Source organism: Rhododendron vialii, chromosome 7a (assembly GCF_030253575.1).
Source record: "Rhododendron vialii isolate Sample 1 chromosome 7a, ASM3025357v1".
Lineage (NCBI taxonomy): Eukaryota > Viridiplantae > Streptophyta > Magnoliopsida > Ericales > Ericaceae > Rhododendron > Rhododendron vialii.
The window spans coordinates 36,747,364-36,764,933 of record NC_080563.1 but is presented as its reverse complement, the minus strand read 5'-3'; the positions used below and the strand labels follow the sequence as shown (position 1 = coordinate 36,764,933).

The 17,570-nt window shown below is 40.3% G+C and overlaps 2 protein-coding genes and 1 long non-coding RNA gene across 3 annotated transcripts; 1 reads left to right on the top strand and 2 right to left on the bottom strand.

Annotated features, from left to right (window-relative positions):
• Positions 1 to 603: 603 nt before the first annotated feature.
• Positions 604 to 4,450, bottom strand: LOC131332327 (protein CutA, chloroplastic). Its single transcript, XM_058366491.1, has 6 exons — positions 4,178 to 4,450; positions 3,977 to 4,092; positions 2,165 to 2,227; positions 1,444 to 1,475; positions 1,263 to 1,357; positions 604 to 1,023 (listed from the first exon to the last, which is right to left on the bottom strand). The coding sequence occupies exons 1-6, from the start codon at positions 4,360 to 4,362 to the stop codon at positions 942 to 944; spliced, it is 573 nt and encodes a 190-aa protein (XP_058222474.1). The 5' UTR covers positions 4,363 to 4,450; the 3' UTR covers positions 604 to 941.
• Positions 4,451 to 13,269: 8,819 nt separating this feature from the next.
• LOC131333348 (F-box protein At5g07610-like) lies at positions 13,270 to 14,541 on the top strand. Its single transcript, XM_058367819.1, has one exon. The coding sequence runs from the start codon at positions 13,304 to 13,306 to the stop codon at positions 14,447 to 14,449; it is 1,146 nt and encodes a 381-aa protein (XP_058223802.1). The 5' UTR covers positions 13,270 to 13,303; the 3' UTR covers positions 14,450 to 14,541.
• A 1,582-nt stretch (positions 14,542 to 16,123) lies between these two features.
• LOC131333036 (uncharacterized) lies at positions 16,124 to 16,550 on the bottom strand. The gene is made up of 2 exons (XR_009201687.1): positions 16,421 to 16,550; positions 16,124 to 16,325 (listed from the first exon to the last, which is right to left on the bottom strand). It is a non-coding gene; the product is annotated as an uncharacterized LOC131333036 (long non-coding RNA).
• Positions 16,551 to 17,570: the final 1,020 nt, after the last annotated feature.

Here is a 17,570-nt window from a genome sequence, read left to right as displayed (position 1 = left end):
TGGACTTAGCAAAATGATTTGCTGTTGAAGTGGATTCATAGGGAGTTTCTGTAGAATATGTGATTTGATGCATTCAACCAAGACAAGCCGATCATTTATTTGGTCCAGTTGACCGTCCATCTGATTTCATGGTACACCATGTTGACAGTGAATTCATGATCCAAGAATGTGGTGATTTGGGGTTGGGACGCCACGCGCCCACTTAATAATCAATCTGTTGTTAGACTGAAGCTCGCACAGACCCTTCATCCATAAAACACTGGTTCAGTAAAATCATCAAGGTAATGCTTGAAACACATCCATATAAATTTCGAGATAAATGTGTCCCGAGTTGTCGGATACACCATGCCTGTGTTCCCATGTGCGTTGTACAGCTAGACATATGAGCATCAAAATCTGTCCCTCACATGGTTCATATCATCAACATAACATTAGGCGGGCCCAATAAAAAAAAAAAAAGGATTCTTGCAGCTGATCCCAATTGATTGGGACTCTAAGCTCTGCTTGGTTATGTTTGTAGGTGAGCTTGAGTTTAACTTCAAAAATACAGCCCCTCTAGCCTTAATCATGTTTCTAAGGATGGAACAACTCAAAGCCACAACAAAACGTAAAGCAAATGGTTTCCCATCTGCTGGATGTATTATTCCTTCCTCCATCGCAAAAAGGAAATGATGACGTGTTCACAACTGGTATATCTACTTCCTGGTGCTCAGAGAATCATACATAAGAATCAGTTCCACATAAAGTCTGAGAGAGAGAGAGAGAGAGAGAGAGAGAGAGAGAGAGAGAGAGAGAGAGAGAGAGAGAGAGAGAGAGTCTTCCTTCTGAATGTACAACTAAAACCAACACTTCATAGATTCATGTACTGTACAACTAAACCGAACACTTCATAGATTTACGTAACTCCGAGTCCATTGCTGAGATAAAGGAGTTCAGTACGTTCAATCCCTTGTACTGTTCTTGAGCCATTCAAGGTATGGGATGCTCCCACCAATTATCGGCAGGGCAATTACTTCAGGTACCCTGGGAAAATAAGGAAACTTGGGCGTAAGAAGAATCAACTCACCTTAACTACACAGAGTAATCAACTTGGAGGAATTACCCTCTTGCCCTTACTCAAAAAAAAAAAAATTCAACTCGGTGGACTGTTATTGACTTATTACACAGTTGTGAGTTGTGACTAGGAAATTTTTGAGACAAACGATGCATAATAATAAACAGGTTCATTAAACATGTAAAGTATTGCAGGTGTTTCGGCTTACTCATATTCATGATTTGCCTTGACGTGTTCTTTCACCGCTTCCAGTAGGGATTCCCTAGTCTTGATAATAAGCAGTTCCTCAGAATCTGTCTGAATCTGCAACCAACAATACAGGATTTGGTTATCATTCTCAGCATTTTCAAATGTTTTTGTTTTCTTATTTGGAGTTATTCAAATCTTACCTCTCCTTGCCATTGGTATACTGATTCAATGCCTGCAAAATTTATAAATTGTTCGTCAAGATTCGGAGGCTTAAGCCACTTAACCCACTAGACACTCGCTATTGATTAGGATATGTATACGTACAAGCCCTTTAGATGGTGAGAAATGGCTAGAAAGAAAGGATTTGGGTTTCTCACAAATCTCACCATTAAAAGGGAGGAATGAAAGCTCACCAATTCTCTTTATTTCTCCCCATTTTACCCCTCTTTATTTCATCCAAACAAGTGATAGGATCCCATATCTTTTCTCCTATTTTTTTCTTCTCTCTGTGATCCAACTCAACATCCAAAGGGGCTGTAAGCGTGAAGTACGCAAAGGTGAATAACTACATTGTGCTACAGATGATTTGATCATGGTCACAAACCCAATAGCCATCCGTCGAAACTTCCCGGAAATCAATACTTAGCTCTGAGTACAAAGTTCTAATTGGCAGGTCAATTTTAGATTTCCATCAAAATTACTTCTAAGCCAGAAAGAAACGGGAGCACCACTAGTGAGTAAAGGATTGCCAAACTAAAGTTGAACACTTTTACCCGGCAAAGATGAACCCTATCACATGGCCATGCATAACCTGGTACCCGGATCACTCAAGCCTGGTACCTCAGGCTGAGATTGAGGTTGAACCAAAGTGAAACGAAGTCAAAAAGTCTGAAGGTAAAGTTAGAGATATGGAGGACATGCCTGGCACCCGGTTCACACAAGCTGCAAGTTTCTCTTTGACTAAGCTTTCTGCAAGCTTCTTACCTGGACGAGAAAGAAACAAACACAAAAATGAAGAAAGATAACACGAAGGACGTTATGCAAGTAATATTTTCCGAAGACTAGTAACCTGTTGAAGTGTAAACATGCATATTCTAGTTCGTTTTGAATACTTTTTTTTTTTTGCTAAGCGAATCCTCTCTCTTCTAATTCACAGAATTATGGACTTAACTTTTAAGTGACAGGTGATGCGTACCGTAACCAAGGGGGATACTGTCTCGTCATATCACTTCACTAGTTATTCTGTCAGAACCTCACACACCATTTCTAACTCTATCGGTATATTTTCCCATGCTACAACTCAGAAATGGGTGAAGGCCCATTGCGGGTTCACTGAAGCTTTCAATGAGAGAGAGAGAGAGAGAGAAGGCCCATTGCGGGTTCACTGAAGCTTTCAATGAGAGAGAGAGAGAGAGAGAGAGAGAGAGAGAGAGAGAGAGAGAGAGAGAGAGAGAGATGCAAACTTAAGGAATTCGAACAACTAACAAGCTAGAACTATAGAACGTCAAGTTGCAGAGTTGGGTCCAAAAACTTCTCTAGGATTCCACTTTTTTCTGGATACATGGTGTTACTAAACATCTTATTGTTTTAAGTAAGAGAAGTGAAGAAAAACACCACAAGTAGATAGATGAACAATATAACAAGCTGAAGAAGCAGATACAACAGTCGAAGACAAGAATTGGACATAAATAAATTGATTACACAAAGCGAAGTTTTAGACATGAAATTCATCCTGATTCCTTCCATCAAAGACCATTTGCGATAAATTAAACCTAGCACATCATAGAAAGAATACAAGGAAACTATAGCTTAGCCATCAGTTATATATTGGATAATACACCATAAAAGAACAACTTCTATCACAAGCCATAACCAAATCGTTCTAGATTCTTCGGAGTCAGCACCAACAATTGATTGAATTATGTGTCATTGCAGTTCGTTGTGACTTGTGATAGTTGTCGATCCCAAGTGAAGTGTTTTTTTTTTTCCATATCAACAACAACAACAGAGTATTTATAGATGGCTCTTGAAAGTAGAGTGGAAGATTAATTAGAGGTAAATGAAACGTACTTTGTTGAGATCCTTGTATAACTAGAATTCTTGACGTGAAGGATATGAAATCACTCATAGAGTCGATATTTCAAATCCCACCATGACAAGGTATCGTATTAAAATTTGAGCTATTATCCTCGACTAATTATGTCTCCTTACATTACTAACGTCAAATCCCATCTTTTGAAATACACTCTATCCAAACAGAGTGTATAATTAGTCTTCCATCGTATTCATACAGAGTCAGAGATCAAACTTTACTAGGTACAATCACTGCACACAAATTAAGGATAATAATTTCCGGAGCTAAAAAGTCCAATTTTCCTTCATAGCTGATTCTTGACATGAATGATGTCAAATTGACCACAGAATCAATCAACCATTGATAACAACATGTGATCAGCAATGAGACTAAATCAAATCAAATTGAGCCTTAATAAGTCTCAATAGATTTGGATCAGCCACAAGAACTCATTTTCTCCATCGAGTTCTGTCGACACCATCATATTCCGTGATAAAAGGAACACCTTAGTATATCTCATATTCATAATTGAATTCATGTCATAAGGATCTAAAAGAGTCTCTTACGTAGTGGTTGCCAGCCACCTAACGCACAACCCTCCTCTCTAATGTGATCAGCAATAAGGAAACAAAAAAATGAAACGAAAAAAAACCCCTAACCTGCTTCTTTGTTAGGCACAGTGACATAGACAACAATACTCGGCACAGTCTTCCCACTGGCTTCCATCATAATTCCGCGAATACCCTTTTCCGGCTTTTCACCGCTGCACTTCGACCTGAAACCCATTACCCATGTAAGTAATTAAAACTACAAATCAAACCCTAGAGGCCAGAGGGAGAGGGAGAGAGAAGTAGTAGTACCGGGAGAGAGGAGAGAGAGGGAGGGAGGGAGAGCAACCCGTGGCGGAGGAGAGAGAGAGAAGAGAAGGGCGGTAGAGATTAGAGAGTCCTACGCTAAGAACACAGAATGCCCCAACTAAGGGCAGTCCTCTTCTACGGAGGGTTGGTGAGGCTACGATCGAAGAGAGTGTAGATGCGAGTGCCATTCGAAATGTGAGTTTTGTGTTGCTTTTTATATTCGGGGGTTTCTCTTTCAGCAAAGGAGATGTGGCTTCTATTAGATGCTGCCGAGCATCCCTGCAGAACTGTCGATCCGGTCGTTTATTTCAATAATTGATAACTCAGATTTTAATCGAGCAATAAACGGATTAGATTGGTATACGCACAAATTCACTCTGAACTGTCCGTGCCGAGATGAACGACCGAATTGACCGCTCGACACTGCTCTACAGAGAGATGCTCGGCAGCATCCCCTAACCGCCTATTAGCTTGTTTCGGTAAGTCGTCGAACCCTTTAATTGTTAACTCGTTAATTTTCCCTCAAGTCTTCAATGATGTATACAATATTTCGAGAAAAGAAGCAACGGATTGATTTTTGGGTTACTTGATACCAGCACATTTTGCTGATGACTGGGAATAAAAGAAAGGTATGGCTAAGCATTTGCGGTATTCCGAAGTTTTTACATAGCTCATGTAGTGAAGAGAGTCTTCAGAGCACTTGGTTTACAACGGTGGAGAACCCTCTCTTTATAGGCATAAGGAAGGGACGTTTACATCATCACACAAAGTACCAATAATACAACTTTACTATTTACATCAGGCTATAAGTACGATACTTTAACACAGTCGTTACTTGAATAGTAAAGACCAATTATACATCACCTACTGCTACCTAGACTCACACACCGAGCAAAGAGCGATAATTGGGAACGGGACGGAGAATCCTACTGAAATGTTACGTGACTAAGGTTCGGACTAAATTACGCACACTCAACTAATTTTTTATACTAATTTCACCATAGATTCTCTTATGACATTTGGAACAAAATCATCTGTGCAACGGCCGCTTTCCAATTGACTAGCTTGACAAATTTGTAGGTACTAATTTCACCACCAACTACTAGATTCTCCAATAATAATTGGGGGAAAGTTGCGAATGCAATGGCCCCACAATAAATTGTAGAACTTATTCTATGCTTCATCCCTTAAAATTTCTGACATTATCTTTGCGCACGATTCTTAATAAATTTTCTCTATCTATTATTCCATTCATTACTTTTAAAAACTTCCCTCAAACCGAAAAGGCCGAGATTTCTCGTACTCATAACTTGATATTCATCCAAATCATTACTATTTATTGTTCTGTCCCAAATCCACGTCGTTGGTTTGAAAATCGTTCACTGTTATGTCTCATCGAGAATTTTTCGCTACAAGAATTTAATTTGACCAATTTCCATAGTCTCGTGAGCGCATTGCGGATGAAATTTCGTTTAAAAAATGAACAATTTTAAGTATCAAATTATTTTTTTAGACAAAAAATGCAACTTGTTCACAATTTAATGATTTGCACAACTAATTTTTTTTCTTTGAGGTTTATGAGATGACCGTTTCAAATCCTTGTGTGTGACACCCAAACGTATTGGATACAATTTGACGGTGTTCTGAGACCACCGATAAATTTATTGGAGCAGCCCAATTCTTAATCTCCCGAAACACCTCCAAACATGAGTTTGCGAGTCTCTGAGAGTTGCAAAACATTGATCCAAATCTCTCAATTCATAGACGTCGCAAAGCAAATACTCCTTAAAAAAAAAAAAAAACGTGTTTTTTTACCAATCGATAGGATGTTGGTATGTTAATCCAAAAAGTCGAGCTTGAAAGTATGGTAGAGGTGATCTGCTCCCTAATTTTGCGGGTTTCGAGGGAAACGGATTCCCCGTTGGACGTCGAGTTTGAAAGTGTCTCCAAACGAGTTTGAAAGTATGGTAGAGGTGATCTGCTCCCTAATTTTGAGGGTTTCGAGGGAAACGGATTCCCCGTTGGAAAAGTCTTTCCCATGGAATAGGGCCTAATGACCCGTATCTAACAAACTGTGAAATAATTTTCCGATCATTTCTCTTTCCCTCTCATCCTTGACCCATTCACACCTATAAATCTCACGATGTTGCAGTCCCTGAACCAAACACCCATGACCTTAATATCGTCTCTCTTCCTCCATTGGTTTCGAGTCTGCATGGATCGGGTACACGAATCTCGACTCTCCTCCTTCGCCGATACTTTCGATTGCGCTTGAAATCGGCATAGATCGTTTGTTGTTGAAGCTGAATCATAATACATTTCATTTGTAATCGACTCCGCTTGCTTCCCGAAAAAAAAAGAACGAAAAATACGACGAATTCAAGTAAAGGTTTCTTCCTCTCTGTTTTTGTATGCAAAACTAGGTCTCTCTCTTCTGTTTTGTAGCAAAATCTAGTTTTGGTACTGGTAATTTATTCTTCTATATGTGTGTTGTGCTTCTAGCATCAATGGGTAATTAAAAATGGCGTATGAGCCTTTTAATGATGATGCAAACACATTACCGCATTGTCCAAAAACGGTGATTATACTTTGTATGTTTCGTCGCAGAAAGCCATTCTCTATAGTTCGAGTAGAGGTCTTAATATTTATCGGGACATTGATTAGAGGTTTCTCTGCTTCATTTGCAGGAAAGTTTGGGCTGTGGATGGCGATTGGACCTGTTTTGGCATCTTGATGCCTAGAGTGGATGGTACAATCGTCTATATCATTATCACCTTGATGGAGGAGGGAAAAAATGTACCGACATTGGAGAAAGAATCACTTGTCGACGAAAAGACCATACTAGGCTCTGGCATCACACCAAGAAATGAAGCTCATGCAAACGCTATTGCGGCGTATGAGAGAGCACTTGAAAGACAAACACCCAAAACTGCTGCATAATTGAAAAAGGCTCTAAGTGACTGCAAAGCAGAGTTGGCTAACAAAGAACGAGTAACTGCGAACCTCTAACGTTAATGAACATTGCTTGTAAGCGAGGGGATAGCTCTGCATATGTGTATAAAAGGGTGGTTGCGAAGAAGATAGATTTTTGGGCTAATGTGAAGGTCGGGCTCATGATTCTGTCCCACTTGATCCAGCTTTTTTTTCAGCAAAGGATGGAGAAACAATGTGGAGCTGGATAGAAACTATTTGGAGCTGGAAAAAAATAATGCGGAACTGGATCAAGGGAAAATTTGTGATGTTTGAGGCGACATGGAACTGGTTTAGCCAACTTGTGACGGGCTCAATTATTATAGTGGACCTCCTTTTGGTGATGATCCCAATGGTGAGGGCGGCGAAAAAAAATCCATTACCCGTTAAACACTTCCAGCCCATCATTCTTATACTTCTGTTTGCTACTTCAGAAACGAGCTGTTCTACTCACAAAAAATGACAGATTGATTTTATGCAAGGTATTTATACCAGAAAATAGATTTATGAGCTACTGTGAAGGCCGGGCTCATGATTCTATCCCACGGCATGCCCATAGGAAATTCCCTATACGAAGAGAGAGGAAAACTTTGGAACTTGCATAAGTTTCTCACCTTGCCACTTCTACTTTATGTTGACATTGAACTCTACAGCGCCGGTACCATGCTGATAAGATCACCTGCCTACAATGGCGAAAGATGTTTTTTTGTTGATAAGTGCCTCGGGTCATTCACTAGTCATGCCTATTGTCGGCTGCTAGTTCACTCAGACATTCTTTAGTTGTAGTAACAACAGGATACTGGATAGATTACGCCGAATTGTACTCCTCTAAAACTGTAACAAATTATACTAAAGTTGTTGCATTTGGTACTGGTGTTTAAGCTTCTATCATCAATGGGTGATTAATCTTCTTCATTTTGGTTCCTTACTCTTTGCATGGTATTTGCCTTGTAAATGTTGTCATGAAGTAGGATTTTGGTTTTTGATTTTTCTGAAACAATGTTTAATGATGATGCAAACAGTTAACTAGTTCCTTTTCCTGAGACAGTGATTTATGCTTTTGGAGTGCTCTGTGAATACAACATTGTTTTAATTAGAGATATTTACACCTATAACAGGAAAAAGCACAGGAAAAAAAATGAGGTAAAGCAAATACTTCGTCGCGGAAATTAAGCCATTCTCTGTAGTTCGAATAGAGGTTTTCTTATTAATACCTTCTCATCGTTTATTTTACCGCGCATGAAAATTGTATGATAAAGGCGTTAAATGCTTCAAAACGTAAGAACAATCAAGTTCCTGCAACTTGCGAAATATGGTCTGTATGTACACTGGAATACGTATGCATGATAGTTTGTGTTCAATATATGCTTGCAGTTTTCTTCTTCATTCACCCCTATTTGCTACTAAGAAAAAATAGACATTTTCCAGAGGATTGATTTTGGTTCCACTTCCAAATGCAACAACCAGATGATTATGGGAAAAGGGATCACAAATATAACCCTGGAAAAGGCTATGAATGAAGAGGATATTAAAACTTGGCTAGATTCTGCAGCCGGGATCGAACTCGCGCGGGAGCAATTCGCTGATTGAATTTTGTTTGAATAATGAACAATGTAAGTTAAAAGTTATAAATGGCGTCCATGCGCTGAAATAATTTTCTAAGCAAGATTTACTAGAGGAACGATTAAATTACGGCTTAAATTAAAGCTTAGGTTAAGGGCTCAAACACGACCACTCGAACAATCTGTTGGGACCAACTCACCTCCATACTTGCATAAGATGTCTCAAAACCCCTCCAAACTCAAGTTTGCGAGTCTCATTCGGGGTTTCAAAAACCATCGATCTCAACAGTTGAATTCATAGATGTCGCAGAGAAAAACTGTAGCAACCGAATATTTGATAAAAGAAATTCGTTAATATTTTAGGTAATGGAGAGATGAAATAAAACATGAAATTAAAAGAGAGAAGAAATGAGATTTTTGGTCAGTGGAGTTTGTGCATGGGATATGGGGTTGGTGTAATTTGTTTGTGGTGTGTGTGCATGAATATGCAAGTGCAGTGGCGGATCCAGAAAATTCGGACAGATGGGTCACTTTTCGAGCATAAATTTAATAAAAATACTCACAATCCAATACAAAGAGAACATGTGTTCAGAAAAATATAATAAGAATAAAAAATGAATGTTAGTGTTTCTATGTTCAGAAAAAAAATTCCCGATATTTTCAGGTGGGTCATGTGACCCGTCTGTGCCTACATTGGATCTGCCCATGTGCAAGTGGAGTCCAAAGGTGGCCCACGTAGAATTACATCATCATTTAAGGAAGTGGCAGATGGATTTTTTATTGTGTATATTGAATTGGTGGCGTAAATCATCTGATTTTGTTATCTGATTGGGTTAGGTAGGAAGAGTAATGCGAAGAATTTGGGTCGTTACAAAAACACTCTTGATAAAAGTCGGTGTAATCGGATATTGATGGAGAAATAAACTACTCACTCTTTGTTAGACGGCGAATATAAGTTTAATCTAAAACCATCTATTTGATAAGATAAAATATACTTGGAAGTGAAATATTGTCACGACCCCAATCCTGAGGGCGGTTGGGTCATCGTGACCGGCCATTGATTCCTATGTTCACCCCAGGGCTCCTCCCCAATCAAAATGAGTGCTTGCAAAATGAGGTACAACTTCCAAAAGATTTGAGTGTTTTTTTTTCAAAATGCTAGAAGCACATCAACTACACCCCTCTCACGTACAGGTGGATCTCACTGGAACGGGACCCATCTGTATGTGAGAGGGGTGTAATTGATGTGCTTCTAAGGTGATGTGCCCCTCGCACCTCTTAGAGGTGATCTGATCCCTAATTTTGCGGGTTTCGGGGGAAACGGATTCCCGTTGGAAAAGTCTTTCCCATGGAATAGGGCCTAATGACCCGTTTATCTAACAAACTGTGAAATGATTTTCCGATCATTTCTCTCTCCCTCTCATCCTTGATCCATTCACACCAATAAATCTTACGATGTTGCAGACCCTAAACCAAAAATCCATCCATTGGTTTCGAATCTGCATCGATTGGGTACACGAATCTCGACTCTCCTCCTTCGCCGATAATTTCGGTTATGCTTGAAATTGGCATCAGTCGTTATTGTTGAAACTGAATCGTAATACATTTCATTAGTAATCGACTCGCTCGCTTCCCGTAAAGAAGAACGAAAAAAATACGACGAATTCGACTGAAGGTTTCTTCATCTCTGTTTTTGTGTGCAAAACTAGGACTCTTCTCTTTTCTAGCAAAATCTAGTTGTGGTAGCGGTAATTTATTCTTCTATATGCATGTGTATTGTGCTTCTAGCATCAATGGGTAATTAAAAATGGCTTAATTATGAGCCCTTTAATGATGATGCAAACATATTACCTCATTTGTTCTAAAACGGTGATGTTTATTTGTATGCTTCGTCGCAGAAAGCCATTCTCTGTAGTTTGAGTAGAGGTCTTGGTAATATTTATTGGGACGTTGATTTGAGGTTTCTCTACTTCATGTGCAGAAAAGTTTGGGCCGTGGATGGCAAATGTAACGACGGTGGAGAAAGAATCACTTGTTGACGAAATGACCATACTAGGCTCTGGCATCGCACCAAGAAATGAAGCTCATGCAAACACTAATGCGGAGTTACCCTTTTGGGAGGAGCGGAAACAAGTGTCTTTTCAATCTTCTCACCTAGCATAGCCTCTGAACTATCACCACCGCCATCAGGCTCCATTTCTGTTGCCGGAGACCCTATTGGGGGATTTGTTGTCTGAGGCCCACTCTCCGTGTCTAGAGCTTTTGTTCGGTCAATAGTGGGACCATCTTTTCTCTTTCTAATTACTACTGCCCTTGTTGTATTGAGGATGATCAGGACAATCACCGGCCGGACATTTCGTTCGCGTGAATACCGTTGTGCCTACCAACATGATGGTAAGACTCTAAGATCCTACCCTCCATACCAAAAGTGCATGCAAGGAGAAAAATTACCCTTTAGTGCTTCTATACGTGTATTGAGAGGAAAATTTGGAACTTGCATAAGTTTGTCACCTTGCCACTTCTACTATATGTTGACATTGAACTCTACAACGCCGCTACCATGCCGGCAAGTGATCACCTGCCTACAACGGTGAAAGAGTTTTCTGCTGATAAGTGCCTTGGTTCATTCACTCTGTCATGCCTATTGTCGGCTGCTAGTTCACTCAGACAGTCTTTAGTTGTAGTAACAACAGGATATTGGATATAAATTATTCTTGTACTTTTTATTTGATTCCATTTGTAAAATCAGCCAAATGCTTTAAAGTCGACTGAAATTCGCCTGATTACGCCGAATTGTACTCCTCTAAAACTATAACAAATTATACCAAGGTTGTTGCATTTGCTACTGGTGTTTAAGCTTCTATGTGTGTATTATGCTTCTATCATCGATCAATAGGTGATTAATCTTCTTCATTGAGGGCAAGAGAAGATAGCATTACAATGAGAGTAGCATCCCAACGAGGTTGGCACCCTACACCGCGACAATCTTATGTTATTCAAGCCCAAGGATCAACCCAAACTGAATACAAGAAGAAGTAGAACACCTTGGGTACAATTATGAGCTTTTTCGTTTGTTAGTTCCTGCTTTATTTGGTATTCGGTTGGGTCTAAGCATACGTTACCGTTGGTTTGAATTAGTTCTTGAGGAAGTGTGTGTTTGCAGTTTAAGTAGTAAAGGTGTTTGTTATCTGCAACAAGAGTATTGGATAGATAAAGACTTGTTTAAATCTTTGTAGGTGAAAGTGAGTGAAGAGAAAGATTTTGTTAGCCTTACCTTTGCTAGCTTTTGTGGGAAATATATATTCCAGCAGTCCAGTAACGCTAAAAGGTGGCCGCCTAGACCGATTAGTCCCCGCCTAGGTGCTAGGCGGTGGTCCGACGCCAAGATTAGATAGCCGACTAGTCGGGCGCCAAGGCGCTAGGTGGCCGACTAGTCGGCGCTAGGCACCTCTTTTCCGCCCAACTAGTGCATTTCCTAAGATGGAAGAACTCTTCAAGTTTTACACACTGGAATGGAAATATTGTTGGAAGAGCAAGTGCGTGCTTCCGAAAATCTCCTGCCAAGAGGGCTTCAGCGCAATGTTTGTTATTTGACTTGGAAATATGGAGATGATTGGAATGGTGAAGGTCCTGAAATCTTTAACACGAACATAAAATTGATGCAGATTCGGATTTTAATTTCCACCCAATCGAGACATGTTGATTTGTGGATTCCAACACCGGAGCTGGGTTTTTTTTGTTTTGTTTTTCCCTTCGGTATTTTGTTACTTTCTTGAAATGGGACCAACACCGGAGCAATGTGTCATTTGTATTTGTTTAGTCGTTATATAAGTTTATGTTTTCTCATAAATAAAAAAAAATCAGTAATCATATGATTCATATCTACTAATCAATTATTTTGTAAATTTCCTAGATTCAAATATTCCAGTTTTTATGGATTGAGCCAAGATCTAGGATTACCATGATGGGAGGGATCATATCCCTACTTAGCTTGGAAATGTTATTCTAGGATAAATATGCTATTAGAAATCACATTCCATTCCGGTCAGTTCTAAGCGTCAGAATCATAGAAATATGAAATCATATATTCATTCCTCCTTAAGATTTCTATCATCTAAACAAGTCTCCTTAATTAGTACCGAATTGAAGAAATGATCTGACAAGAACTATTCTACTAAAGCATGTGTTACAGCATTGATAAAGACAAAAATAAGGTAAGAAATATTTCAGTCCCCCCGCCCCCCACAAAATGGGTCAAAAAATAATTCTTTTTTTATTAAAAGCAGAATTTTTTTTTACTAAGAGGGATAATATATCTGTATGGTAAATTTAGGGTCCGTTTGGAACTTGAGAAAAGGAAATGAAAAGACACAAAAATGTGCAATGGGAAAAGTGTGAGGAAAAAGTAGAGGAAAATGAGGTACTCAAAACTCCTCTATTTTTCTTACTATTTTCCTTCCACTTTCTTTCTCAATCACACCAGGGGGAGGGAAAACTATTTAAATTTCCTTTCCTTTCATTTTCTTTTCCATTTGTACCCGTGAAGCCCATAAAGACCCATAACCTAAGCCAATCGGCTCTCTTCACCCAGAGCAAAATGAATAATAAGCAAGCAAGAAGAAAGGAGGCGATTATGATCAACGTTGCTCCGTCGGAAATCTTACCGGCGGCGGAATTAATTGCCAACAACGTCGATCTCCTTATGGAAATCCTTCTACGGTTGCCAGCAGAATCCACAATCAGGTTCAAGATCGTGTCCAAGCACTGGCTCTCCCTCCTCTCCGACTCCGGATTCGTCCCAAACCACTGCTCCCAGAACCCCAGACCCTCGATCTCGGGCTTGTATTTCTACTTCGATGGCACACTCAGCTCCGTCTCCCTCCAAGGCGGCCGCCATGATCTCCCTTCTCTCTCCTTCCTCAAGTCTAAAATTGGGGCTACACACTCCTGCAACGGCTTGCTGTTGTGCTATGTTACTACTATCAATGGCGATTTTCGGGGATACATTGTTTGTAATCCCACCACAAAGAAACACACTTTGCTACCTAAACCTGTTGGTTTAGTTGGGGGTTGGGATGGTTACTTGGCTTTTGATCCTACGAAATCACCTCACCAGTACAAAGTTGTATCTCTCCGTTACGGCACTCAAGAAATTGATGTCTACAGTTCACAGAGTTTGCGCTGGAAAAAGATCATCCCGGACCAAAAATATGATGGTGTTTGCGCGTTTTGGAACGGAGCGATCCATTGGTTAACCGATGACCATTTTCTGAAGAGATTTGATGTTGATGGAGAGGAGATGATAGCAATGCCAAACCCTCCGTCGCCCAAAATTTTTTCTCCGGACGAAATTCTGTATTTCGGAGAATGTGGTGACGATTTGATACTTATTCAGTCTCGTTCGTGGTGCCCTAGCGGTTTCAGAATCCTTGAGCTGGAAAGGGATTACAGCGGTTGGGTCGTCAAGTGTCGGGTCAATCTTAGGCCCTTGATATCTGTGTTCCCCGAGATGGAATGGAAAAGCTACAACGATGACTTCGATGGATATGCTGTGCTGGGTGCTGTGAAGGGAGATAATGAAAGAGGTTTTGCACTCTTGTTAGCTACTCCTAGAAGGATTATTTCCTATAACCCAATGTACAAGACATGGAATGTGCTTCGTAATCTAGTGCCGCGTGAGTCTTATGAATTTGGTATGAACATCTATGCATTTCCCTTTATGGCAACCTTATTTCCTGTTTGAAGTGAATCTTACGCGTTGGAGCACGTATCGATCACTTTTTGCGTAAATTATGAATGATGCTAGTAGTATTTTTTAGCGATGTTTTCTTGTAGCAGTAGGTGTTTGGTGCACATATTGCTTTTCATCGCTCTTATTGTTCTGATATGATTGTCGACAGTATTTATGATAATAGTTTGTGCTTGGAATTCTACTGCATGATTTGAGATATAGATACGTACTTGAAGTTGAGTATCCAAAAGTTGAGAAATTTGCCATACCAAGTCCCAACTCACAACGCAAGAAGAACTTGAACCGAAGAAACTCAAATCGCCACGCACTAAATCCTTATCGATTTCCACTCAGCTAGCTCTCTTTCTTCAATCTCTGTTTTGTGTAACTGACTGCTATTGGAACTCGCTAGTGCGTATATTTCATCGTCTTGCCATATAAAAGCTGCCACACGACTGGTCAGCGTCAATTCATCTCGTAATGCAACCTCAAGTTCAGAAGCTCACTCGTATTTGATTTCTTCGAGCTTTCTTCCTGTCGGAAGAGTCCATCGACAATACATCCTGTTTTTTGCTTCAATTAGGTATATGGTAAGTTGGATGTATACTAATGTCCTCTTCTGACTGTATGAAATTGGCTTTGATATTTCCATGGACAATGACCATGTCTTCTCTTCTTCTTTGAGCATTTTACCTGTCTACTGTCACGCATAAATTCGAATGCGATTGTCCAATCTGAAAAGAGGGTGCGCAAAATTTGTTGTTTGGGAAACACGAAAAAAAGTAACTCGGTTAAATTTAAGGACCTCATCAAGATCTTCGCCCTCGATGAAAGGGGTATGTTATGCTGAGGATAGAAGAAGTACTGCTCCTCACAGATAGCGTAGTAATGTCTTTATAATCCTAATTGTCCTCTTAATCTTGAAGACGTGGGTGTGCGTTTGGGTACGTAAGTGGATGTGCAGTTAGAATGATTGAATTGCAGATCGAGTACCTAAAGAAGAAAGTGGGTTTTCTCTCCACAAAAGTGCTACATACGCAATAATCAGAACACAGCACTGAACACAACTTCTCGCATACATGCGGGGCCCACACGTATTAGTGCGTGTGGATCCCATATGGATGTGAGAGATTGGGACGTGGCTCCCGTCCAGTAGGCCTTTTTTCGGCAAACGTCGAGTTCGACACGCATAATCAAATCAAAAATCATGTCCATCCGATATCATTCAATATAGGATCGGAACACATTTATTTTGGATGAATGGATGAAAGGGGTTCCAATTCAGTGCATGTATGTTTGTTTTTTACAATAGCATATTAAACGATATCGGATGAACATAATTTTTGACATCGCTCTTGACAATATCTACAATATGGATGGATCCAATTATTGAACCAAATCGACACTTGCCGGAAAAAGGCTGACTGACTGGGACTGGACGGGAGCCGAACCCGAGAGATTGTGTTTAGTGTTTTGTTACGGCATTTTTGCTCTCTCCTCTCGGCGTGTGACTACGTTTAAACCCCAAATTTCCCCTGCGATCACTTCCTGGCAAACAATGGCCAGGAAATCATCAAACAAAAGACGGAAGGCCACTACCGGCGGAGGATCTCCGTCGGAAATGTCACCGGCGGCGGAATTAATCGCCAGCAACGTCGATCTCCTTTCTGAAATCCTACTGCGTTTGCCGGCAAGATCCCTAATCCGATTCAAGTCCATGTCCAGGCATTGGCTCTCTCTCATCTCCCACTCCCAATTCTCCACCACCCACTCCTCCCGAAACCCTAGCCCTTCAATCTCCGGCCTCTATTTCTACAAACAGAGCCGACTCAAGTCCGTCTCGCTTCGCGGCCGCAAGAATCTCCCGTCTCTCTCCTTCCTCGACGGCCTCGAAGATAATGACTCTAAACCTACGATTCTAAGCTCCTGCAATTGTTTGTTGTTGTGCGGGACAGGTTTTAAATACATTGTTTGTAACGTGACCACGCAGAAGTACAAGGTACTTCCTAAACCTAGTGGACTTTCATTTCGAGAGGCTCTTCATCGTAGTGCTCACTTGGCCTTTGATCCGTCTAAATCGCCTCGCTACATTGTTGTCGTGGGTAGTCACTACAATCTTAGTAAGTCGGAACCTTGGTATTTTGAAATCGATTTGTACGATTCGGGGAGTGGGAATTGGAAAAAGATTCTTCCACCACATTCGTGTTGGGGTCGTGGTGTCTTTTGGAATGGAGCGATTCATTGGTTAAGTAAAAGTAGTGCGAAATGTGCTCTTGAGATTGGACATTGATGCCGAGGAGGTGATCACGTTGCCACTCCCTCCAATTCCAAGAATTCTTCCTAACAGAAATATCAAGTATTTTGGAGAATGTGGTGGCGGTTTGATTGTTATTCAGACTAGTTCAACCTCTGGTCCAGGAATTGCTATCCTAGAGCTTGAAAGTGACACTAGCCGTCAGATTGTGAAGTACTGGGTCAATCGTGGAGCCATAGCATGCGCATTTCCTGAGATAAAAGAGTTCTCTGAGTTTAATGTGCTGTGTGTTGTGAAGGGCGAGAAGAATGGAGATTACGCACTGGTATTGGCCATTCCGGGAAAAGTGATTTCCTATAATTTGAAGTGCAATACATTGGATGTGCTTCTTGATCTAAAGCCAGGCAAATGGATTGATGATGCTGTGATTGATGAAGGTGTGAATGGCTGTGCTTATCCCTTTCTTGAAACTCTATCTCCTATTTGAACAAATCGTAAATGTGGGCCGACGTTCTTTTTGTAGAAGTTTTCAACTAATCAACTTCCCATAGTTGAAAAGTTGAACATTTTGCTAGTAATTGGTGTATGAAGCACGTGATACTTCTAACATCTTTTGTAATCCTAAGATGTCAATTTGGATTATAGAGACATTCTGATCGATGCTATGTCAGAGGAGTGTTGCTTCTATTTTCAACATAACAATTCCCTTTTGTCGAGGCTGGTAATTGGTGTATGAAGCACATGATACTTCAACATAACAATTCCCTTTTGTTGAGGCTAGTTATTTGTGAACATCTAAGCTGCCAAAAAAGAAGTCCAAACAAGATGTCATGTATTATTCAGGTTTACAAGAAGAAGAACACCCTGGGTACAATTCTG

Bases quoted from the DNA above. Each gene is read 5' to 3' on its own strand.
- LOC131332327 (XM_058366491.1), bottom strand. From the start codon at position 4,362: ATGGCACTCGCATCTACACTCTCTTCGATCGTAGCCTCACCAACCCTC. The intron at 4,093-4,177 runs GTACTACTACTT...AATGGGTTTCAG, and splicing joins CCTCTCTCTCCTCTCTCCCG to GTCGAAGTGCAGCGGTGAAA. The intron at 1,358-1,443 runs GTAAGATTTGAA...TGTTGGTTGCAG, and splicing joins TATACCAATGGCAAGGAGAG to ATTCAGACAGATTCTGAGGA.
- LOC131333348 (XM_058367819.1), top strand. From the start codon at position 13,304: ATGAATAATAAGCAAGCAAGAAGAAAGGAGGCGATTATGATCAACGTT.